The sequence below is a fragment of the Rattus norvegicus genome, chromosome 1, assembly GCF_036323735.1.
Source record: "Rattus norvegicus strain BN/NHsdMcwi chromosome 1, GRCr8, whole genome shotgun sequence".
NCBI lineage: Eukaryota > Metazoa > Chordata > Mammalia > Rodentia > Muridae > Rattus > Rattus norvegicus.
This window is the reverse complement of record NC_086019.1, coordinates 15361582-15386791: the sequence shown is the minus strand read 5'-3', so window position 1 is coordinate 15386791 and position 25210 is coordinate 15361582. Positions and strand designations below refer to the sequence as shown.

The window sequence follows — 25210 nt, the reverse complement described above, 5'->3', positions numbered from 1 at the left end:
TCATATATCCTTCAGCAGGGTAATGTCAAGGAGGATTTTTAATGACCTGAATGGGACTCTGACTGGCCACATTACCTCTTCTTGATCAACTGGATTCAAAGAAAGAATAAAGACTCTTTCACCTTGGGCTTTCCTGTAGCTAGAGGCTGATGTCATGGTCATTTAGACCAGTGGGATAATCTTAAAGTAATAATAGCTGGATTCATGTATGGGAAATTTGCACTGTGGAGAATGGAAATAAACAGGTGTCTTAATTAAGCACTCAGAGTCTCACATCAATTCTACTGGATACTCCTCTACCCCACCCAACCCCCCATCACCTTTGGATCTCACTATGTAGCTAAGATGGGCCTCGAACTCACAACAGTCTCCTTACATAAACCTCCCGAGTGCTGGGACTATATCCATGTGCCACCACGCTCCTGTCTCTGGGACCCTAACCCTAACCCTAACACTGTATTGCTACTGGGTCCCCAGAAGTCAGCACCACATGTTAATGACCCTGATTTTTCAGCAATGCTCTCAAGAGGCAGTGACTCTAGACCTCCCCTGTACCGACATGACATGGAGGCATTTGATCCTCACAACCATATAATGTTGACAGTCTGGTTTCTTTTGACAAGCTATTGAAATGAGGCCTTGACAGTTTCAATAATGTTCCCAAAGGCTTGTGGTTAATAAATTACTGAATCTGGATCTGGATTTTAAAATCCTGACCCTAGGGCCCACATTACCTAATGATATATACCAAATATAAAACTAAGAGACCGGAATGAAGAGAAAGAATGGTATATAAATAGGACAGATATGCAGCTTTCATTCAACTCTCTGAATTAGTAATATACAAGCCCTCCTTAGCCTGAAATACCACAGTGAGATGAAGACCATGACCCAAACTGAGAGGGACTCACCAAACGTTTGCTTTGGAGGGAAGTGTTGGAATAATGTAAGGGATTTCAGAGGATAATTTAATGATACATTTCTTTTCTTGCTGCTAAGTTCAGACTCTAACCCCTAATAAAGTGTAACTACACTCAGTTACTGCCTTAGTTACTGTTTCTATTGCTGCGATGAAACGCTGTAACCAAAAGCAAGTTGAGAGGAAAGGGTTTATTCAGCCTATACTTCCACACTGCTGTCCATCACCGAAGGAAGTCAAGGCAGGAACTCAAGCAGGGCAGGGCCATGGAGGCAGGAGCTGATGCAGAGGCTATGGAGGGGTGATGCTTACTCTAGGTAGCATACTCAACCTGTTTTCTTATAGAACCCAGGACCGCCGGTTTTGGGGTCATGTATTGATCTAAACGTCATTGAGGGAGTTGGGTAGGGGCTCATTGAGTTAAACATTCTCTGTGCAAGCATGAGGAGATGAGTTAAGATTTCTAGCACCTGAGAGGAAAAGCTGGGAATCCCCAGGACAGAGTATGTTTGTAACCCAAGGCTTGGGAGAGGGCAGGCAGATTCCTGGTGCCGTGGGAAGCTAGCCTAGTTACTTTAATTAGCTCTAGATTCAGTGAGAGAACCTCTCCAAAAAGATAAGGTAAGCAGTGACCAAAGAAGGCCTCTAATGTCACCCCATGGCTTCCACGTGCACATGTGCACATACACACTTGAATACCACAGCCTACAGGCTAGGCACAGCGACTGTTACAATTCCCTCATTGGCTTACAAAGCCATTTGACCAAAGGGGTTAAATTGTCTGACCTCTCTGGAAAGTGTTTCCATTTTCAATAAAAGTACCTAAGTATGACATATAATCACAATGACATATTGTGTCTCTCTGCCATAGTTTGATCATTCCTATTCCGTCATATCTGGTGGGTTTATCTGTGATCAGATGTCTTTGCTGTTGCTTTATAACTGGGGCACTAACATGCCCATATAGCACTAATTCACTATGTATCGCATATATTCTGCTACATTAGTCATCTGTTACACTTCCTTTCTTGAGCTGTCTTTTTGCTAAAACACAGCAACATTAAAGGTAAGTCAAATGGTAACCCACAATGGCAAGTAAGTGTTCAGGGGGAAGGACAAGTCTTATGTCTTTCACTTTAAATTAAAAGCCACAAATGACTAATCATAGCAATAAAGGCGTGTCAAAAGCCACCATAGGCTACAAGCTCTTTTGTCAGATGGGTAGCCAAGCCATGAGTGCAAAGGAAAGTTCTTAAAAGAAACCAAAGATGTTTAACAAGTGAACAGTGGAAGGATGGATTTTTTTAAATGAAATGACTATATTAATGGTATAAAATAAAATTTCAATGAATAGAAGATGAAATCAGCCAGGACTTTTCCCTTGAAGTAAAGCCAACCTAAAGCATCCATTCAAGACTTCGGAAGGCTGGGAGAGAATAGGAGGGTATAAGTGGAACATGTGTCCACAGTCTGGTTCATGAGATTTAAGGACAGAACTGTCTCCATAACATGAAAGTGCTAGGTAGAAGTTCCAGTAAGTTCTAGAGAAGACAGTGTTGAGATCACAAAGGAAGATGCTCTCTACTAGACAACAGATGTTCTTACCAGGACAAAGAAGCCATCTGAGACGTTCACACTACAGAGAAAGGAATAACTAGTGCCAACACACGAAGAACAGGCTGATTCTGCCGAGAGGGCAGATGCAGCTGGTGACTTTAAGGTAAAACCTTGAAGTTATTTATCATCCTGAAAAATCAGAGGGTCCTAAAGAATTCTACTAAACCTCCCCTGCCGTGCTCTCTAAATTAAACTACAGTGTTCTAATAACAGCACATTTCTGTGATAATGAATACTCTAAACAGCGTTTAATGAGTGTATGTGTCCACCACCGAGACACACAACTTTGGGGAACACTCCTTTCAAGATATTAGTGATTCTTAACGACGCACCTGGACACTGGCTCAGCTGGAGGTTGGAGATTAAATCCGCATTATTTTCATGCCTACCAACAAAGTCATGAAATATATCCTAGGGCAAGAAGTTATTGTGGCCTTTAGTCTTATTTCTTATGTATGTATGTATGTATGTATGTATGTATGTATGTATGTATGTATGTATGTATGTATTTTGTAATTTATTCATGTGCATGTGCATGTGCATGCATGGGCATATGCAGAAGTTAAAGGCCAACTTGCAGGATGGGTTTCTGTCCTTTCACCATGTGGGTTCTGTGGCTTTAACTCAGGTTGTCAGCCTTAGTGGCAAGCTACTTTGTTGGCTGAGCCATCTCTCTGGCACCAAACCTATTTTGTTTTTTGTTTTGTTTTGTTTTTAAGAAATGCATTTCCTATGGATATATCTGCTTTAGATAATGACTTTCAGATCAAACTGGACAGAGGAATTTGCAAACCATGTGGAAAGGATTCATGATTCTATGTCATTATGAGCATCGGTGATACTCAGAAAGAGGAGAGACTTTGGAAAAAACACTAATTTCCATCCTTCTCTGTGAACTGGAAAGGTTCAAGATGTCAGCTGCAGATGGGGTAAAAACAGCAAAAGGCCTTGATTTAGACTTGGAGCTTAGACTGAGGTGCTACACTCTCTCGCAGTCGTGAGAACATGACTTGGATTTTATGGTGAGCAAAAGAAGTGGATTCTTGAGACAGATCCTCTTCTACTGAGCACTCTGTCGACATTTTTGAACTAGCCAATTATTTAAACTGTAAACACGCAGTGATAAGATAGCTGTGGAATTCAAGAAGGTTGACTGTAATTTTGAAAATTCCACCATTGGTCAATGCTTTCTAATGGCAGCTCATGCTTAAAGGAAACATTGGCAAGCAAGGGTCAACCGAAAGGGCAAAGTTTATTGTTGTCTTATTTTAAAGAAGTCACCATTTCTGGGACTTGCCTTGTCATAATATTCACACAATTGCAGCCTCCTAGAACTGAACCTGCAATGTGTTCTAGAGATGTCTACAAACCACCCACGTGGAGGCACGTTGATGCCGTCACACCCTTGGGTCCTGGGGGATACTCTGATTCATGCCACTGGGGCTGACGCTGATCTCAGTTCCTTTTCCTTGTTTCTGGTGCCTCTGTGAAACCTGGGGGAAGAAGCCACTAAAAACTATGCTACTTTTATATCAGTACTCCATGGAGTTAAAAGTACTTGTGAAAGAAGAAGGGCACTGCAATCTCTCCTTTTCTTCTGGAACATGAGAGATTAAAATTTTATCCAATGGGGCTGAAGAGATAGCTCAGTGGATAAGAACACTGGCTGTTCCTCCAGAGGACCCGGGTTCAGTTCCCAGCACCCACATGGAGATTCACAACCACCTGTAACTCCAGTTTCATGGACCAAACACCCTTTTCCGGCTTCCAAAGACACTGGACATACAAGTGGTGCACAGAGATACACACAGGTAAAACACACATACACAAAATAAAAATAAAACATAACAACAATAACAACAACAACAACACTTTATTCAGAGTTGTTCTTCCTGTAGCAGGAGGGGCAAAATTCCTCCCAAGGGAGTCTGAGCCCAGAGAATGCTACAGACCAACGTTTTAAAATAGTTCTGGCTTTCCTTCAGGCTTCCTAGGCAGTTTGGTAACTTATGCACAACTGCTCTTCTATACGCAACCTAGTAGAAAAATGTTACACTCTGTCAGCATTTCGTGCCTCTATTTCTTTAGAAGGGCTCTTCAATTAATTTTAACTTTGTATGCTTGCTTCCTATTAATTTACCGTAAGCCAATTTCATCCTCTGACCCAGACGGTAACCTGAGTAGATGGTGGTGAAACGTTATCGAAGGATTTCAAGAGTTCCTGGGTGGTCGATACAGTATAGTTCCTTAAATGACAGAAGCTGAGATGTGATGGTGGACACGGGACCATGGGAGTCCCAGCTCCTTTCGTGTCCTGTATCTCTCACGGGCTATCATCAAATAGACAAAATGGTAAAGCAATCTCTTCAGATGGCTGAGATCGGCTCACAGAAAACAATTTGGAACCGTGGAATCATCCTCATGTATCATATTCCCACTGTCTTTGGGGGTGGGAGGCACGGCCTTCCTCTAATAGGAAGTTCTGTCCGAATTAAAAGTCTAGGTGCCCAGGAATAACAGAAATATTTTTCTCCAGGGCCAAGGATGCAGCTTAACACTAGAGTGCTGGCACACCATCCACAAGACCTGAGTTTGTTTGCCAGAGCAGCTACAACAGCAGCAGCAGCAGCAGCAGCAGCAGCAGCAGCAGCAGCAGCAGCAGCAGCAACAACAACAACAATGGAAAAAGAAATAAACACATAGATAAACAAACAAACAAAACAGTTTAATCAGGAGATGTAATAGCATAATAAGGGTTCCGCTGAGTTATAGCTGCTGCCTCTGGTCGTTTGGGGTGTCTCCTGAAGGAAGACCAGCAGAGTTAATTATCACCTCTGATTAACTGACTTTGTTAATCACCAGGGGGTATAGATTCTGTTACAGAGAGATCAATTAAAAACCAGGCACAGTTGTGGCTGTGGAACTACAATTGTTTTCACAGACTTTCCTTTTTTAAATGGTATGTTACAGAGGATGAATCTAACTCCTTTGGAACCAGGAGCTATTCAGGGTGGGGCGGAGATAATCACAGCAAAGCCAAAAGTGGTTGAGACCCCAGACTATGTTGCCCTCATGCGGAGATGTCGCTGCGCCGTGATGTGACATCACCTGAAGCTCGAGCAAATGGTTTCTGAACGCCCTTGCAGCTTCCAACCCCGGGGTGACTTTCTGCCTCTTGTCCCGAGGGCTTCATCCGAACTCAAGGGGATTTACTCAGTCTGTACACGAGGCAGCCAAAGCACCCCGGATTAAAACTCCGAAGAACAACAAGGTTTGGCAGCGATGGGCAGAAGCCATGTGTGTAACAAGCCAGCTCTCTGTTTCAGCAGAGCAAGTTTGAGCTGCAGCCTGTACAGCACCATCAACAGTAGGACTCTTGTCCACAGCAGTCATCAGACTACAAACACAGACTTATCTTTTTCCCATGCTGCCCTCCTGTTAGTCCTTCATGGGAACTTCCTTAGGATCAGCTCCTAAGTAAATCAACACATTCTTCCTTGGGAATGTTCCAATATTATTAACCATCATAAAAAGCATGTATGTGCTGGTAACAGAATTTCTTGATGACGGAGACTTCCTGAGTGAGTGGGTAAGTGGAAACGCACCGAGCAGTGTTGAAACTGAGGAACCTCCATGTGCCGTGGGTTTGTTTTCTATTTCTGGCAATACGGGTATTGAACCCAGTGCCTGGCAGACCGTAGACAAGTGTTCTACCGATGTACCACATCTCTGGCCCTATTGTTGTTGTTGTGTTGTTATTAATTTTGAGACAAGGTCTTGATAAGCGTACCCAGATTAGCTCTGAACTCACTCTGTAGCCTGGGTAGATTTAAACCAGCATTCCTCTTATGTAGGCCCTCTTCTAAGTAATGAGTCATAGACCTGTTCTTTCAGGCCTGTCTGTGTTGCCTTTATGTCTGTATTAACAGTTCTAAAAGTTTGTACAATTAAACAATTCAAAAACCTTTATATCTTTTTGTAGATTTATTTTGCAAACATGTCTGTGAAGAGGTTAAAGGGTCAAATTTGGAAACAAACCCACCCCGTTTTAAGGAATGGCTTCAATTGTTTACTTTGAGAGCCATGAGGTCCCTAGCTCTAAAACGAGATCAATAATGGATCGGTGTGGTGTGCCCAAGGTAACATGGCCGACACATAGCACGGTGAAGTAATATTGCGATGATAAAAAGCGATAGATGTTACTGGCATTTTATTGCTTACTACTGAGTCCTTTTTAGAAACATCTATGAGCATGGCTTATGGATTGGTGGTGGGGGGTGCTTTCGGTATTAATTCCTCAGAAAAAAAGAAAGTTTAATACTTTTTTTTAAACTGAAAGTAATAGGTCACAATTATGCACCTTGTAAGCATTTATAGTAGTCAAAAGAAAATGATTTCCATCTGTTGATGCCTGTGACTAATTATCCAATTGGCACTGACTGTATGCCACACGAACATCCTTTGGGATTATCATCGGTCAGCGATGGGGCTTTGTAGATCAATGCCAACATTGTTTCAAGGGAAACTCTTTTAGAAGTTTAGACACAGGCTTTGTGTGCCTACCCTGCCTGCCAACCCGGAGCTGTGCTGTGCTGGGATGACTCACTGACACCCAGGTGGAGAGGAAAGATTGTGCTTCTGTTACCAAAATAAACACGGCCCCCGCAGCAGCTCTCTGGATAACATGCTGTCAGACTGCAGAATCATCTACCTCAGTGAGAACACAGAGAGCTCCCCTCACACACTCCCGTCCCGCCTTCCTCAAAAGTAGTCCTAGAATTAGACCGCCTTAGAATTGGAAACCTGTTCTAAGTACAAAAGACTACAAGTGAAATAGTCTAAGCGGCCAGACACGTTTGATACACAGCGCTCAGCACCACAGCAGCTGAACCAAACAGAGAGAGAAGACAGAGCTGGAAGCAGGTTCTCTTCCACGGCTGTTGTCGGCAACTCAGCTTTACCTGCAGAAAGAGGACACAACTGTGCAAAAGTGACAGAGACACTCATCCAGAGAAGCTCAGGGACACCACCAGGGCCCTGAGGTAACCACAAGGGCCCTTAGGTGCTTATATTAGCATGTTCATCTCAAGCACATTGGAAAGGGAGGTGCCTCCACGTGGTGTGTCTTTATTCTTTTGTTGCTGTTTGCTTGCTTTTGTTTTTGTTTTTTCTTTTATTGGATTTTTTCAAATTTACATTTCAAATGTTATTCCCCTTCTCATTTTCCAGACATAAGCCCCTATCCTACCCATCTCCCCTTCTTCTATAAGGGTGTTCCCCTCCCCATTTCCTCCCCCTTCCCCCCAACATTCCCCTACACTGGGGGGGGGGGTCCAGCCTTGGCAGGACCAAGGGCTTCTCCTCCCATTGGTGCCTAACAAGGCCATCCTCTGCTACATATGCAGCTGGAGCCATGGGTCAATCCATGTGTACTCTTTGCGTAGTGGTTTACTCCCTGGGAGCTCTGGTTGGTTGGTATTGTTGTTCTTATGGGGTTGCAAACCTCCTCAGCTCTTTCAGTCCTTTCTCTAATTCCTCTAACAGGAACCCTGTTCTCAGTTCAATGGTTGGCTGCCAGCATTTGCCTCTGTATTTGTCATGCTCTGGCTGTGTCTCTCAGGAGAGATCTACATCCGGCTCCTGTCAGCATGCACTTCTTTGCCTCATCAATCTTATCTAGTTTTGGTGGCTGCATATAAATGGGCAGCCACCCATGTGTGGGACAGGCTCTGGATGGCCATTCTTTCAGTTTCTGCAGTGTATTTATTCTTTTTACTTCTTTTTATAATATCTCAATCCATGATGATGGATGATTGATTTTAAGACAGAATCTTGATAAGTTACCCGGTTGGTTTGTACCCACTCTGCAGCCCAGGCATGCCTTGAACATGCAACCCTCCCACTTCAGTCTTCCAAGTAGTTGGGATTACATGTCTATACTACAAAGCCTTGCTCCCTTTCTCTTTTCCATTCTTCCTTCTTTTTAATGGCACCTTCCCCTGGATTCCTGCATCATGTATAAATGAAAAAAGACAAGGATTGGCTCTTACTCCTATTTTCATTTTTGATGAGTTTGAATTTAGAAATGTGGATTGAAAGAGGTTTGTTCACTCTCATATTGAATCTTATGTCAGTGTCTTTGGGTTCACAGAACTTGGGAAGACACAAGAAGAGAATATAAGTGGAGAAGAAAGGTTGACAAACTTCATAAAGTGATCCCACTAACTCCTACCCCTAAAGAGGTTTCTCTCTCCCTGCAGTGTCTAGCTGCCCTGGTGGGGCTGAACAGCTGAGTTCAAGGCACCCCGACTCCAGGCACAGATAGTCTTGGTGGATGGCTGCATCACCCCAGAGGAATGATAACGTTCCCTTAAGCTTTACCGAAAGTGTCATTTCAGAATAAGCCAGGAGTCCTCTGCCCTGTGCGGCTAATGGACTATTCTACGAGAGAGAAAAAAAGACATTTGCCCTTGTCTAGGATCTACCAAGACTTTGTTTTATAATACTGATATCTCTTACCCTGTCGTATATGACTTTTGAGACCTAGGTGTCTCAAAGGTGGTTATTAGTCCAATGATAGAGCAAATACCAGTATTCTTAAATGTGCCAACTCTGCTTTAATCGTTTGTATATGCATGAAATTAGATGGCCCTTTGGGCATTAAAATGCTACTTGACGTTAGAAACTGTTCAGGGTGGCTTATTTTAACAGATTTTCACAGAAAAATTCTAACATAAAACTAGCCCCCGGAAGAGAGAGAAGAAACCCCTGAAATCAGATTTGCGTGTGGACGCTGCTTTGAAAGCCTCCCTCACCGACTTACTTTTAGCTATAAAGAAAATGAGGAAGATCGTCAACTCAACTGAGTTCGAGTGTCGTTTGTTTCCCTTTTTGGCTGTCTTTCCCCACACCTGAGTCGCATAATTCAGAAGGTTTTAGTGGAGCTTCATGTGCTTTTGTCAGCAGATTTCCCAGGTCAAAATGCAACACCCGTTTCAACCACACCCGTGGGATGGTCTGAAAAAGGCTTATATAAGGCTTCAGAGCGATGACTCACATGGACCAATCAGTGGAGCTTATATGTGTAAGGCTTCAGAGTGATGACTCACATGGACCAATCACAGAATAGTGCTCTGGAAGGCAGTCCAGTGACAAACATTCATCCTAAAGCAAGCGAGCTTTCTCTATGCAGTAGTGGGGCATGCAGGTCTAGGTCGTGGATCCACCATTTATTTATACACACATCCTTCACTGCCATTAGCTGCCTTGCTCATCCACATCATTTCTGGAAGAACCAGCTACCACCCAGACCTAGTCCTCTATACTTTTGATCCCCGCCATCTTCATTCTTTATTCCGTGTCCCCAAACACATGAGCAAGAGCAAGGCAGACTCTTTGCAGCATTAAGCCTGGGGAGGAGAAGAGTAAGGTTTGTATGCACGCCCGCCATGCTAATTCTGTGTCCTGACCTACTAAACATTGCCCAAGCACACGCTACCTGTTTACTATTACAACCCGCTCCCCACCCACCAGGTATCGCCATTTCCTGGGGCCTCAAGTCTCTCAAGGATTAGGCACATCTTCTCCCACTGAGGTCAGACCAATCAGCCCTCTGCTATGGATGTGCCCAGGGCCTCAGAATGGTGTATGCTCCTGGTTGGTGGCTTAGACTGTGACATCTCTCTGGGGGTCGACTTAGTTAACACACTGCTGTTCTTCCTATGGGGCTGCCCTCCCTTTCAGCTCCTTCCATCATTCCCCTATTCTTCTGGAAGAAATGCACTGAATTATTTAACTCCCGGCACCCAACCGAAGTTTTCCAGAGTACAAATAACCACCCACCCCACCCCCAGCTTTAGGGTTATTTATTCTCCTGCTGGAGCTCATAGTCACAAACTTTCATCTTAATAAATGACCTTTCATTTCTTTATCCAACAAATAGAAAATTTTGTCACCTTAGTAAATGTGATTCTAACTATTCTGTCTACCCTTGAAAAGCATCTAAAACGAAACATCCAGAAAATATGGCTCCCTTTAGCCTTTCTCCCTTTCCCTAGAATGGTTGAGTAGATGAACTAAATCGTAACTGCACAAAGCCTGTGAGCAGGAGAATTGTAGGACAAAAAGAATTCCTTCCTCCTACAGACGAGGATACTGACACCATGAGAACTGACCCACCCAGGCCTGCACAGCCAACGAGAGCCAGAGCTGAGGACAGTCTCACATAGGCCTTCCAGGAGAGCTTAGGAAAACCAGGCGGGCTCTCGACGTGAAGAGGAGGCCCAGTCTGACTGAGTCACTGTGATTCTGTTCTGTGGGATTCAATGACAACTCTTCTTGTCGCATGTGGTTCTGGAGCTAGAAGTAATAGCCACACACAGCCCCTCGTGTGGGAGGCAAAGGTCCTCGACGTGTCAGCTCCTCGTTACATTCAACAGCAAGTGTCACTTCCCACATCCAGCCACTCAGAAAACATGCATGAGTTAATTGCTTGAGAACACAACCCCAATTATTTAAAGGGTGGAGACTCAATACCATTAGGCAACTAAACACGACCTCAGCTTTGCCATGGGAAACCTCAGGCAAAGCACTGTTGGTCTCTAGCCAGGTTTTCAGTCAGACCAGTCCAGAGTTCTTGAAACTTTTCCCTGTGTTTATTATGGAAGATCTGTCGTGGGAAGTCTAAACCTCTGAGGCCTGGGGGACCCATGTACTTAAGTAGGGATGCAAGAAATGGAACATTGAGAAAGTGAAGATACTCACTGTATCTTTTTCTCTAGTGTTTCGGGTGAAAGGCCGCTGTCTGATCACCTCACTGCCCCCTCTAACTTGTATTTCCCCTAAAACATTTATCACTAAAATACAGTGTAGTGTGGATGGGAGGAAGGAAGGAAATCGATCAGGTCAAGACTCAAAGACAAAGTGTCTCTGTGCTACAGAAGGGGTAATCTGTCACTCTTGGCACAGCAGACTTGAGTTTCTTAATTTCTGTATCCATTATGTTCTTGAAATAGCTACACGGTTACTGGCAAATGGGAACGTTAGCACGGATTATTACCACTTCAAATTCCCAAGCAGTCGCAGAAAGGTTGGATTTGCAAGTAAATAGTGTAAATTATCTCTAGACCACCTTAAATTTGTGGTGGAATATTTTCCTCATATATCAAAAGGCATAAGATAGAAGGCGTAAGATTCACTCTCATTGCCAACTACCAAAAGGAGCAGGGAGGAGGAACGTCTCCATCCTTCTGCCTGGCAGTCCGCTGTCCTGCCTCACACTTCACAGGCACTGCGGGAGAACTAACTTTCAACCAATGATGGGGGGCAACTCGAATGAGAAGGTAGTCAGGGGTAAACAAAGTAAAGACTATCACCTCCACTCCCTGGGTGGAACCCATCACAAGAAAGGCTGGTGCCAGGAGACGAACCTTCAACTAAACTGCACAAATGAATCCTGGGTATCTAAGTCTGCCAGCAATAAAAATCTCAGTCAGTCGCCTGTTGGCACAGCTTGACAGACAATTGCTCGTTGAGGAGGAAGTACACGTTAGACTTTGAGAGTTCATTGACACATCTTTTCAAAAGATATAATTGAGACGGGGGAAGGGTTAACTCAAACTTAAGATGCACAGAAATGGCAAAGCAAATTTGGGCAGGTGGGGACTGACTTTACAAGCATTCTGAGTTATCTCCGTCTGGGTTCAACAAGCTGATCAATTTTAAACACAAACCCAAATAATGCAATGTAATCCTATTCAATAAAAGCTACTTACAGGGTTTACGCCAGTGAGTTTCTTACACAATACGCAAGATTAAAATTGTAGGATGAGGTTTTTAAAGTGATTGAATAATTAAACAAAACCAAGACACTTAAAAGTGGGAAATGAAACTTCATTTTGTCTAACGCTCCTACTCATTGAAAACACTTTTAATTCCCCGTACAGAATGGAGAATTAACAACAGCAACCAAAAAAAAAAACAAAAAACAAAAAACAAAAAACAAAAACTATGAATCAGACGCAGGATTTGAACATCTGGTTTATTGGGGAAGCTGGTCATGAAAACTGCAATTGTCTTGGCTGCAACTTACAAAATAGTGTTCTGATATTTAAAATAAGCTAGTTTCCATTCAGTGAGTATAAATGGTAAGAAAAAATAATAACAGCCCTTCCAATATGTATTCAGAGAAACTCATTCCCAAATTTCCCCCTTGTATGTATTATACAGATATGTTAAGTCTGTTTACCGAGGAAGACCAGGTTTGTAATTACATTTAGGTTTCTGTTACAGTTCAAATCTATTCTAGCTGTCTGTCAGTAGAGCTCAGTTAAGGCTGAGAGGGGCATTGATATGTCTTCTCCCGGGATGTCTGAATGGTAACCCTCATAGGCCTTCCTACCCGACCTCATCACATCCATCGGTCGGGAGGAATAAGGCCTAGTCCACCCTCCCATCTAGTCTACGCTGGTTCTAAACATACACGCAACACTGTACAGATTTGTTAATATGGCTTCTTCCCACACCCACCCCTCTAATCTACGTCAAAAGAGTAAAATTCACCTTAGCATTCAGTAGTGACAACGGCCATGTTTCACTTTCCCCGCATATCGGAGAAAATCAACACAAAGCTGAGCGAAACAATAACTGTTCAAAACATCGATGCTCACGTAGGACACCACTCTGCTTCTTTATGTAACTGAAAACTCAAAAAGGGCGTGTGTGTGTGTGTGTGTGTGTGTGTGTGTGTGTGTGTGTGTGTGTGTTTAAGAAAAACATTAATTTCAGAATATTTGGTCACTGGAATTTGCCAGTAGCTTTCCTGCTCTGTAGCCAACCCATTCCCTGTAGAAACAACCCATTCTCTCTGGAAAAACAAAAGCTTCATCAGATTATTAAATGAGAAGCCATAGCATTTCTTACTTAGCAAGTTTCCCGGGCATGCTCTTTAACAAATGAAGTTTAAATGATACAGAATTGGTGCAAGGAGAAGTCAGCATATACTGAGCAAACAGAAACAAGTCTCTTTTAACTCCGCAAGACATACACAGGGACATGAAACTTAACACTATTTATGAAGAATTTTCTTTAGCATTTATTCTAGCATTTCCACTCATATGAACACTGCCCAAACATAGGTTCTTTGCTCCTTGGAGAACACTTTCCTCCTCACATGCATCTTGCAGCAGGCTTTTCTCAGGATCTCCCTCCACATTAGGCAGATGTATAGAAGTACCTGGGCTTTGCATTGCCCAGAAGGTCATCCTCGTAGTTGGGGAGGCAGCAGAAGAAGAAAGAGCAACCAATCAAGATGATCGTGGCTGCCCATCCGAAGCCATAGGCCCAGTTGTAGATGTAATTAACAGCGGGATTATCATGAAGCCTGAAGGTTTGTGTGTACTTCACGGGATAGATAACCAGGGAGATGATCTGGAATACAGCTAGAGGGAAGAAGAAATAAGCTCAGAGTATGAAGTTCAAATAAACAAACACATGAACGAATGCACAGTGTGTGGATTAGTGTTTGGAAACACAACACAAACTAGATTCTTCTAGGCGTGAGGAGCTTGACCAAAGAAACGACGCCATCAGATTGGCCTGTGAGCATGTCTAGGAGGCATTTTCTTGATTAACGATTGGAGTGGATGATGCCACCCATGGGCAGGGAGTCTCGGGTTGCATACGAAACCAAGCTAGGCACTGAGTAAACCAGTAATCGGTGTTCCTCCAATTCTGCCTAAGTCCCTGCCTCTGGTTCCTGTTTGAACTCCTGTTACAGCTTCACTTTCTGATGGACTGTAGCTTGCAAAGTGTAATGAACGCTTCCCTCCTCTGGTTGCATTTGGTCATGGTGTTCATCACAGTCAGCCAGAACGCACATCTCCCCATTCCCATAGCTTCTCCCTTTAATGATAATCGCTCTAAAAGGGGCCTAGAGGGATCTAGCTAGTCATGACTGGCTGCTGCATGAAGCGGATCCTTGGATCCACATAGGAAACACGTGGGAAATCACTCTGCGTGACATGAGTATCTAACTTGCCTAACCATTGCTTGTCCTCACCCTGGTTCCACCATCTTAACTTGTTTCTAGAGTTCTACAGGTAAACATTAAAGTGGTTTCCTATCTTCCTCCTCCTTCACTCCCTCCTCTCCTTCCTGCCCATTTCCTCCTTCCCCTTTCCTTCTCTCTCTCTCTTTCTCTCTCTCCCTTCCTCCCTCTCTTTCTCTCCTTTCTTTCTCCCTCCCCCTCTACTCCTTCTTTCCCTCAATTCCTTCCTCTCATAACATGGACCTGCTATCATTCTCCTGGCTCAAGCTTGATTTTATGGGACCCATGGAGTTGTGAGACATCTGGCCTAGTACTAACACTGGCTACACAGATTGTAGACTCTCTGAGTTCGTGTCTGGAGTTCTGTCCTGTGGTCCTTGGTTGGTAACTTGAAAAGTAAGGTGAGACCTGATTTTATCCTATCAACACCATCTCTGGCCTTAGAAAACCAAGTTCCGCTACTTTTCCTTTTGTAATCTCGTGTATTTTATTTTTATAGGTGTTTTGCCTGCATGACTACCAGTGCACCACACGCATGTTGTGGAAACCATAAGAAGGCTTGGATCCTCTGGAGGCAGAGTAACAGGAGGTTGTGATCCAACATGTGAGTGCTGGGAATTGAACCTGGGTCCTCTGGAAAAGGGCTGTTTTGGAGAGCTCTTTACTGACTCAGTTTCATCTCTGAATGTAGCTGGTTGCTGGGACCATGTCGCTTTGACAGGTGTTTGCCAGAAACTTCAAATAGTCCTCACTCCTAAATCCCAGGCTCTTGACTTATATCAATAAACGTGTCCTCTGAGTGCTATCTACCTGCATCTGTCTTCACATCACCGACGACTGAGTCACCTCCCTGGCACAGCTCTCTGCTGCAGATTTCACCTACCTGGCATAGGATCTACGCTGCAGATTCTAAGTCTGGCTTCCCCTACTCTACCTTATCACCGGATCACAAAACTCCTTCAACATCTGGGGATATTCAGGTCTCTTCAGCCAGCACGGAACTCATAGGAGGCCAGGAATGCTACTGTACTTACAGGACAGACACACCGCTAGTCTCTGGCGTAGGTTTGAGTGGATGGGGATATTTAAGAGAGAACATACAGAAGACAACTCTTGTCGCTTGGATTGAGAGAACAGAAGACCATCTAAGGCATGGAGGTAAAGCCACCAGATTCTTAAAACTCCTATCTCCTCTGATACTTTTGCACTTGGTGACCCGCTTCTAAGGACAGATCAGAAGGCTGTCCCTAGAGATGGAATAGAACATTCTACCCATGCCCACTGAAAGCATGGATGAAGCTCTGATGTAACTTGGTCTTACCAGCCAGTGCGAGAAGGCCTCCAATCACTCTCAGGAAAACAAGCATCTGGGGTCCACACAGGGCGAAGAACGAGAGGATGAAGCAGATGACCAGGATGATGAATCCACAGAAGAGAGTGGCAGCAGCTGCTCGGCCCCAGGCTGCAGGACAGAGGCCAAGACACTTGTAAGACATACAAGCCAAGTCTAAAACTGCCAACCAAATCAAGCACAGCCTTTTCCCTACCAGGAAGGAGTTTTGGGGGAAGGGAGAGATTGGGTTTTACTTTGTAAAGGGCTAGGAATATTTAAGAAACTCCACACTTCAAGGGGAAGCTTGGTGATTCATGTAGAGCATATTATTGAAGTGTTTTGCTCCCCTATATCTGATGGCACATGTGTACATCTCTGAAATGTAAATCCAGCTTCTTGGTTCTGTTTCCACATCAATAGATCCATTTTAAAAACTCACTCGGATTTTAATCTACTCGACCATGATAAACATTCTTCATACTGAACAATTCAAGTTACACACTCTTTCAGAAATGCTTCCTCTTTAAAGGCTTGTTATTTAGTTTATATTAATCTCTGGTTTCATTCGAAATTTAGTTCACCAGAGTTCATTATTGGCCTTGATCTTAAAAAGAATTAGGATAAGACAGATTGACCTCTAGGTTTGAAGACCTGTACAGGCTGTACTAGACTTCTGTCCTTCTGTTCTGCAAGTGAGGAGGTCCAGCAGACAAGCACAAGTCATTCAAAAATCCCTATCCTTCAACCTGTCCTGACTCCCCATCTCTTCACATCCAACTCTCTTCACAGGGCTAGCAATTAGCATCAGGACGTGCACCAACTCATCAGAACAACTTCTGCGGCTCACACCACCCTCGTTTCTCATTTAGAAGCGAGCGTATACATAGATGGTAAATACTTAGTTTGCTTTCTAGCCTGTTGGAATCCCGATCAGAAGTTTAAAAAGATACAACTTGTAAGTCATGAAGTACGCCTATTGCACGTTCAGGATCTCACAGTTGGGTGTTGGTTTTGTGTTGACTGTGCTATATTCCGAGAGCTATGGTGCCATCACCATTAACAGTTCCAGAATATTTTCATCATTCCCCAAGGAACCCCTTTCCATCTGTAGTCATTCTGTCCCCCACCACCCCCACACCCCCATCCCAGGTTGTGGCAACCACTAGTCTGTCTTCCTAATTAGTGTATTCTAGATATTCCACACGACTGGACTATTACCCTCCTGACCTGGTGTGACTGGTTTCTTTCTCCAAAGGAAGCATTTTTTAAAGACAAACCATTCTATAACGTAAATTAGAGCTTCATTCCTTTTTACTGCCCAGCAGTTTTACTGTACACATATCCCACACTCTGTTGGCCTCTTCACCTATGCATGTTCTTTTTTTTTTTTTTCCAGAGCTGGGGACCGAACCCAGGGCCTTGTGCTTGCTAGGCAAGCGCTCTACCACTGAGCTAGATCCCCAACCCATCTATGCATGTTCTTACTCTACTCTTCATTTTAAAGGGGAGTTATGTACCTCTTTCCTGGGTCCTACCTCTCACTAAACTACAGCACAGCTAACAACACACTCACTTTATGCCTGGTCATCTCAGTGCTTAGAATCAAACAGTGACTCAGGAAAAGCAAGGCGTTTAGAGGCAGCCAAAGCTCAATTAGGCTCTGCCTCTGCTCCTTGCTAACCTCCCACCAGTCTATCTGTGAACTCCGCCTAAAACCGCCCGGCTGCAAGCTGTCAGGATAAGCACCCCCATGTGAAAATCACCCCCTTTTTAAACTTCTCAGCCCTTCCTGTCCAAAAAGTTCCTCTTCTGTTCCCATAACGTCTGCCCATAGTCTCAGATTTTCACCCCATCCCACATTTGCAAGGGTCTGTGTCCTCCCTAAAGACTCCTGTCACCCAGGTCTGATCCCCATCTGCAACAGATGAGTGGAGGTTAAGCAAGCTCCCCATTCATTCCTCCCTCCCTCTGCCTCCTGTCCGGCAGGGCTCCCTGCAGGGTGTGTGACTGACTGGGGCATAACAGATGAGTAAGGAGAAGGTCTCCAAATGCCATGTTTTCCTACAAATGACCCATCAGCATTGGAGGGGCAAGAGGGGTGTGACATCCCACGATTACACCCAATTTGAGAGGTACAGTTCTTACACCCCCCCCCCCCCAGTCTTGTTCTTCTTGTCAGGTCAATGAGAGATTTTAGAGCGAGGTTAACACATTTGTTTTGTTTTAAAAGCACATGACTAATGCCAAAACCAGAATACATAATTCATGTCTCTTTTCTCCCCCTTTGTCTTGTCCTTTGTGTAAGGAAATTTTTTAAATGGGAAAGGACTATGCTTTGGTAGACAATTAATTGATCAGATCTTCTTAAGTACACATAGTCCATAGCCCACTTCTGAAAATACAGATTCTGATGTCTTCCTCTAGACCTCCTGGGCCAGGGCTTAAAAGACTGGATCCAGGAAATTCAGTTGTTAGCAGCCTTGTGGTTCTTCAATGCATAGATTTGCTTTAGTTCCTACAGAGATAACTGGCCTCACTGGGACACTTCTACACACATGTACACATACATGTACACACATGTACACATACATGTACACATACATGTACACATACATGTACACACGTGTACACATACATGTACACACATGTACACATACATGTACACACATGTACACATACACGGTACATGCGCCTTGTACCTTGGCTCACAGTCATTCACAGTCAGCATTCTGTCTCCTCCTCACTCCTCATCTTCCCCCTCCAGTCTCTCTTGCTTTCATGTAGCATATGTTAAATGTGTGGAGGCAGGGGGATTAAATCTAGACTCTGTATATGAACAGAAATGTAATATTCTGTTTTACACCTCCCCGCATCATTCTCTGCTGGTCCCTTGTGCCCCTTCTATGGGCATACTGAAGGCTGAGCATAAGAATTTAGATGACTGAGAGCTATAAAATGGAGTCAGTGCTACCCTCATAAGCTTGTAGACTTCAGTATTTGATCTGAGATCAAGTAGTCTATTTGTTTGCAGTTTATACAGCTACTGCCAGCCATTAGGTTTAATAAAAATCAAACACCGCATTCAGAATAGCAAAATGTACTTCCCACTGTGAAGCCAGAAGAATCAACAAATCTGCATAAGCACTGAGAATTCAAACACAATTTTTAGTAAAAAAATGGAAATATTCCCTGACAAGGAACATATTTTAATATCGGAACTTCCACAATCACAAGACTGTCTTGAAAGTCTAACTAAGCTTTGTGTAATGATACTGCATTCGCTTTACCTGTTCATTTGAAGGGAATTAGATGAATATGGACAGGTTACTGATGTGACTTCTTTCTCTTGCCATTTGGCTGGGGTATAACCCACACTTAATTTCAGGAATGTGTGAAGAATTACAGGAAAGAAATAGCGACCTACTGCACACGTCTCCTTCCAACAGGTGAAGCTATGCTTACAATGAACCATCTGGGGCACTTTCCCTATTAAATCAATTAGCTAATAATGTCTTGTTTACTTAAAATGCTGAGTGTAAAGAAAATCAAGACAGAAAAGTGAAGCAACATTTTCTCTTGAGAAAAGCCACTCCGGTTGTAGAACGTGTAAAACCTGCTCCTTGCAGTAGGGCAACACCCACACTGAAACCATCCGGCTATCATTTAGACAGAAATCTTGGCATGGTTTTAAAGATCGCAGCTGACACATGACAGACCTCTCCAAGCAAGACAACGTGTCTTCTCAGGTCAATGGCAATTTTACTTTGGGATTGAGAGACTGGGCCTCACCAGGTCTCAACGGGGGCTTCAAGGCCTGACACGGTCTGAGAAGAGGACGGCTGGTCACACAGGCTTTAGCATCGCATTCTCACTGTATACTATTTTTTTTTAAGCTAAAATACTTGTATTTCAGGTGCTCTTAATCTCATTCAGTTGCAGGAGAACTTAACATCTATGAGTGTATGCCAGCCTCTGGGACGTATTCCTATTTTACATTACTTCTTGGTCGCTAACACCAAGGAAAAGCATCCATTTTCAAAACACATCCTAAAGCTGCTGCCTTTTCGTGATTTGCTGGCTTACAGCAACTCACAGGTAGAGATCATCTCCATCAGCTTAGAACCCAAGTGTATCCTTCCTTACCACCCAACTTTCCCATCATTCCTAGTAGTGCGGGTGTGACTCACTAGACCCAGACAACAAAAGCAGGCAGGCCTCCAAGGAAACAGACAAGTGTTTCAGGATGCCTCGTTTCCTTTCCTTTCCTCATCGAAAGAGCAATCCATTATTTCCCGTGTGCATTCTGTGCACGCGTAAGTGTGTTTTCTAAGGACTACTCTGTGCAAGTTTGTGCTGTGAAAGAAACCAAGGAAAAGGGAGAATACTGCGATAGTCCTAATCTGGGTTTTTGGAAACTCACTAGTTTCCCTCCCCGCCCCCAAATTAATGCTTTCCTAGGGATTTGCTTTATTCTTCATAGATTTTACATGTGAACTAAAATGGACCAAAATAGTTGAGTGGTCCACTCCATTGCTCAAGACTCTGTGGGTACAAATGTATCATCAAACTAAAGTGGGGTCCCTTTTCTAGAACATCCACTCTTCAATGAGCATTATCAAAGGTCCCACCTACAGGAGCAGAGTTCCGATCCGATGTTTACTGTTTCTGTCTGGTTCTTTATGCCATTCACAGGCAGAAGTAAAATCTGAATATTTTAAAAACTAAAAGATTTTACACATAAGTGGGTAAACATGGGTGGATGTGACGTATAAAAATATTGCTTTGCATATTCAACAAGAAGATAAAGGCAACGACACTGGTAGGGGTCTGACATTCATTTGGAAGCTTCGGTAACAATGCCCCAAACTCGCCCTGCTTCCTGTTCCTGGGAAACTTATTCCGCTGAAGATTCTAAGAGTGGTTGGATTGAGACACTGGTATCCAGTGACTTTCCCAGGCTGTTGATTTGTAACACCGGAGTTGCAAAACTCTGGAGGACAATTAAGAATAGACCTACAAAATGCATTGTATACAGGACCAGGTCGTCATCCAGTAGAAGTTAGGGATGGCTGGCCTAAAAGAGTAATGGTAGGAGAACCGCGGGCAAGGCGTTCCAGCTGCTGGAGTGACCCTACACACTTGACACTCTTTCCCGAAGCCCCGCAGGGTGGTGGCTCCTTACCACCGTGTTTTCACAGAACTCCTGAAAGGAATGAGAAACTATGCCTTATTGCAGCCAACAGACCCTCGAATCTTTTAAACCTATGGGATGGAAGAATGCTGGGTAGCAGGAATGGCAGGGAGCACATTTCTCAGTCCATGTAGCAGAGGTGCACGTATCCAGTAGCATTGTCCACGGCCAGCATTAAGGCCTCACATAAAAGGAAGCTGCTTGATTGTGGATACTAATTGTGGGGCTTTGGCGAAAACTGGAACTCCAGCACCTTAATTCCTTTCTAGTTCCACAGGTCCAGAAGTCTGTGTTACTAGGACAGAACCTAGTGAAGTCCCCAAGACTCTGAGGTTCTCCAGGTGCTATTGGCACAAAGAGTCAGTGGGCTAGCCTGCACCATGGGCTTGATGCCTAGAGTTTACACACCAATGTACATTTTAAAGTACATCAAAGGAGTGGATGGCCTTTAAATTCGCTGTTAAGAATGTGAACATACGTACATGCAGACACGTGGAATCTATCTACTAAGCTGACTTCCTCATAACAACAGCTTACCTCCCATCCCCTCCCACCAGCAAACTCCCCTTCTCCCTGCAAAGCTGCGAGAGCATCATCCCAGAATCAGGGCTTTTCTGGTGAATTTAGCCTAATGTAAATGATTGACTCAGTGCTTATTTTCCCCCACGTCCTGCATTTTTAGGAACCAGGGCACTTAATGATCTTAAAACATTTCATAGGCTACTCCGATCCTCTTACTTATAGTAAAGTGGTGTCTGGGTGTACACTAAGGGTTTCATGGGATGTCTTTGGTAAAATTGAGGTGTGCTTCAGGGTTTAAATTTCAGCCACTGACTTTTCAAGGCCTTTCTCCTTCTCTTCCTCCTCCTTTTCTTCTTCCTCCTCTTCTTCTTCTCCTTCTCCTCCTCCTCCTCCTCTCCCCCTCCTGCCCCTCCTTCCAGTGCATACCTCACCCCTATATCCTCCACCCTGACAAGTCAGAGCTTGCCAGAGGCAGGATCTGAAGTCTGTTGAAGTTTAAAATAACTCCCTGTCACAATGTTCTCTAAACTGGAAAATAAGGTTCCAGCATTGCAAAAAAGAGTGTGTGTGTACACTCACTAGAGTTTAATTCTGAGTTTGGCTTATAGGAGAAACTTGAACGATCACTTCGATTGCAAACCTAGATTCTCATTTTCATCTTGGAAAATATAAGCCAACTGTGCATATTATTTAGTATTATGGTCAACACTGCCAAGAACGGTACTCACTACCAAAATAAATGTTATGAATATCACTCAGCAGAACACAGTTATCGAACGCTTTGTAATGAAAGTTTTGCTTTGCTAATAACTTCAAATAAACATTATTTCCAAGTATCATCAAGAAGGGTTCTAGAGGGAGAAGCACACATGCTCGGTTCTATATGTTGGTATGGTTTAAACAGACCTATCTACCCTGTTCCTTGCCACCCAAGACAGTGCTCACACACTGTGGGAGTGCACACATCATTCCATACAGTGTGAGCTCACACAAGCATACTGTTCTTCGCAAGGCCCTGTTAAAGCTTTCTGGAGACCTATAGTGTTCTTGCCTGCCCAGACAATCACCCTAAAGTGGAGAACACGCCACTGGCTTACAATTGTGTAGTACACTAGTGATCCATCCACACAGAGTGGGCAGAGCAAGAAGCATTTTAATTCATCCCTGTCTATCATGCTGAGGGGATGGGGATGTCAAAGAGGGCACCACAGCTCTTATTTCCTTCCACAGCCTGACACTAAAACCCATCTTCCATTGGTGATATGTATCCGGATGCCGGACAAGAGCTGTCTACCACATTATAGGAACTTAATTACCTCTTCGAAGGAGATAGGAGGCATCAGCTGAGAACCAGGCCCTGCATTATGAAAGTAATAAGATTTCAAGATCCTGGGGCTGGGGATTTAGCTCAGTGGTAGAGCGCTTACCTAGGAAGCGCAAGGCCCTGGGTTCGGTCCCCAGCTCCAGAAAAAAAAAAAAAAAGATTTCAAGATCCATTTGGGAAAACCTCAGTTTTCCAAGGCCGATTTCTATGGTGAATTGGAACAAACTACACCCTAGATGGGTGTCTGCTTGCAGTGGGGAAAGGAACAACCTGGAAACAAAACTTGCCCTTTCCCTCCCATCCACACAGTAATGCATCAGCCTGAGGTTACAGCGGGCACACCCTAGAAGATGAGCGTACCTTACAAGGCAAGAAACACTGAAATGGCATTGTGTGTGTTTCACAAGAGGGCCCTGCGGGCCAAATCATGTCCCAGCAAGAATGCTGATCCTGCCTCTGCAAGCTGACTTCTGCTACTGAGTATTCTTTGGGGCTGTATCAGCCTTGGAGTGAGCTATAATTATCAAAGTCTATTTTAAAAACTTACAAGCACACCTCTTACGTCCCCTGAAAGAGACCGAGTTTGAATGCATTTTAAGAAACGGCTAGGTTGTTCCAAGACAACCCATTGCCTGTAAGAACCTAAACGATTTGAAGCAATAGAAAGTTCTGTAAGCCAAGCGATTGCGTCTGTATTTTAGGGAGAGCACGGGCCTTAAAGAAAGCAAGAACATTGGCGGCTGGCTTCTCATTTTATTACCTGCTTCCCTGTCTGAAAGTTGTTCCAGGGAGAATAAGCTACACAGACAAGGCCCAGGACCCAAACCAAACCACACCTGGCAGAAGCCCTGGGCTTCAGGAAAAGAATCAAGTTATGGTAAAGCTGGAAAAAAAATAAAAACAAAAAAGTAACTTGCTTCCTTTAAAGGGGCCAAACTGATCAGTAAAGCCTGCACCGGCTCTACGGTTCATTTCCCCCTTGCTCTCCACACACTGCTGGTCACTATGGGTCTCTACCCTGAACCTCATTTGCGTGAGGAAGAAAATGCTACTTTTCTTTCTTTTGGTTCTTTTTTGCGGAGCTGGGGACCGAACCCAGGGCCTTGTGCTTCCTAGGTAAGCGCTCTACCACTGAGCTATAATCCCCAGCCCCAAAATGCTACTTTTCAAAGACGACTACTGACTGTTAAATCGGGCCTTTTCCCTAGCAGAGGCAATGTGTTAAAAGTGCCAACTCCACTTCAATGGAGTGTTTACTTCTCCGATTTTAAGTCAGACTCAGATAAAGCTCCCTAACAGCCACTCTTCAAACCAAGGCCACTCCCCAGAACAAGAGCGAACATGAAACAGCTCTACAGCCAAGATACTGAAGTATCTATCGAATCATAACTGCTCCTACTTGGCCTGAAAGGACTTTCTCATAAGATTTTTTTTAAAAAAAGGTTAAGTTAGATGAAATGAGACGAATCCACCCTGGCAGATTATTTTCATACGTACTTTGCAATGGCTTGACATCAGCTTGCACTGGTAACTGAGAACCCTTGTTTTTAAATGAGTTGGACTAGTCTGTTTGAGGTTTGGGCCTGATTTGGGTCACCCAAATCTGCTGCTTCTGAAGTTTGAACTCTGAGCAGACTTTGAAACGGTCACCGGCCCCATGACCGCTTTAAGACAGGCCCGAGCTGCTGCTACCACAGCTCAGGCCCCCAAGGGCTTCCCGGAGGCGGCGGCCACTCACCGTATTCCATGAGGCTCTGGCAGCCATCGTCGTAGGAGCCGCTGCCACCGCCCTCGTCGAAACACCTCCACCAAAGCGAGGACGTCTGGATGTGGTTGCTAGACTGCAGCCAGCCGCGGCCGGACAGCGCGATGATGTCGAAGGCGATGGCACTGAGCAGCAGCAGGGGCAGGATCCACCTGCAGCGCTCGCAGGCCAGGCCGCAGCGCAGCATGTCGTCGGTGGCGGCGCGGAGCGGAGGAACGCGGGGCTGGAGCAGCGGCCGAGAGTGGTCCTGCGAGCGCCGACACCGCCACTAAAGGAAGAGGCGGCTCCCGCGAAGACGCGGCCCCCGGGCTGGCGGCGGGGGCGCGGCGCTCCGGCCACACCTTGATTCCGGTGACTCAGAGCGCACCGCCCCAACCTGCCGGGTCACCCGGGCTGCAGAGCTCAGGCTCGCCCCGGGCTCACCGCCAGGGTGGGCGTGCCTGTGCCTCCGACCGCCTGCAGTCCCACCAGATCGCCACCAGCCCAGCGCACA

General features: G+C 44.5%; 1 protein-coding gene across 1 annotated transcript; it reads right to left on the bottom strand.

Moving 5' to 3' along the window:
* Positions 1-12561: 12561 nt before the first annotated feature.
* Positions 12562-25008, bottom strand: Perp (p53 apoptosis effector related to PMP22). Its single transcript, NM_001106265.2, has 3 exons — positions 24691-25008; positions 15904-16044; positions 12562-13974 (listed from the first exon to the last, which is right to left on the bottom strand). The coding sequence occupies exons 1-3, from the start codon at positions 24902-24904 to the stop codon at positions 13748-13750; spliced, it is 582 nt and encodes a 193-aa protein (NP_001099735.1). The 5' UTR covers positions 24905-25008; the 3' UTR covers positions 12562-13747.
* Between the last annotated feature and the right edge of the window lie 202 nt (positions 25009-25210).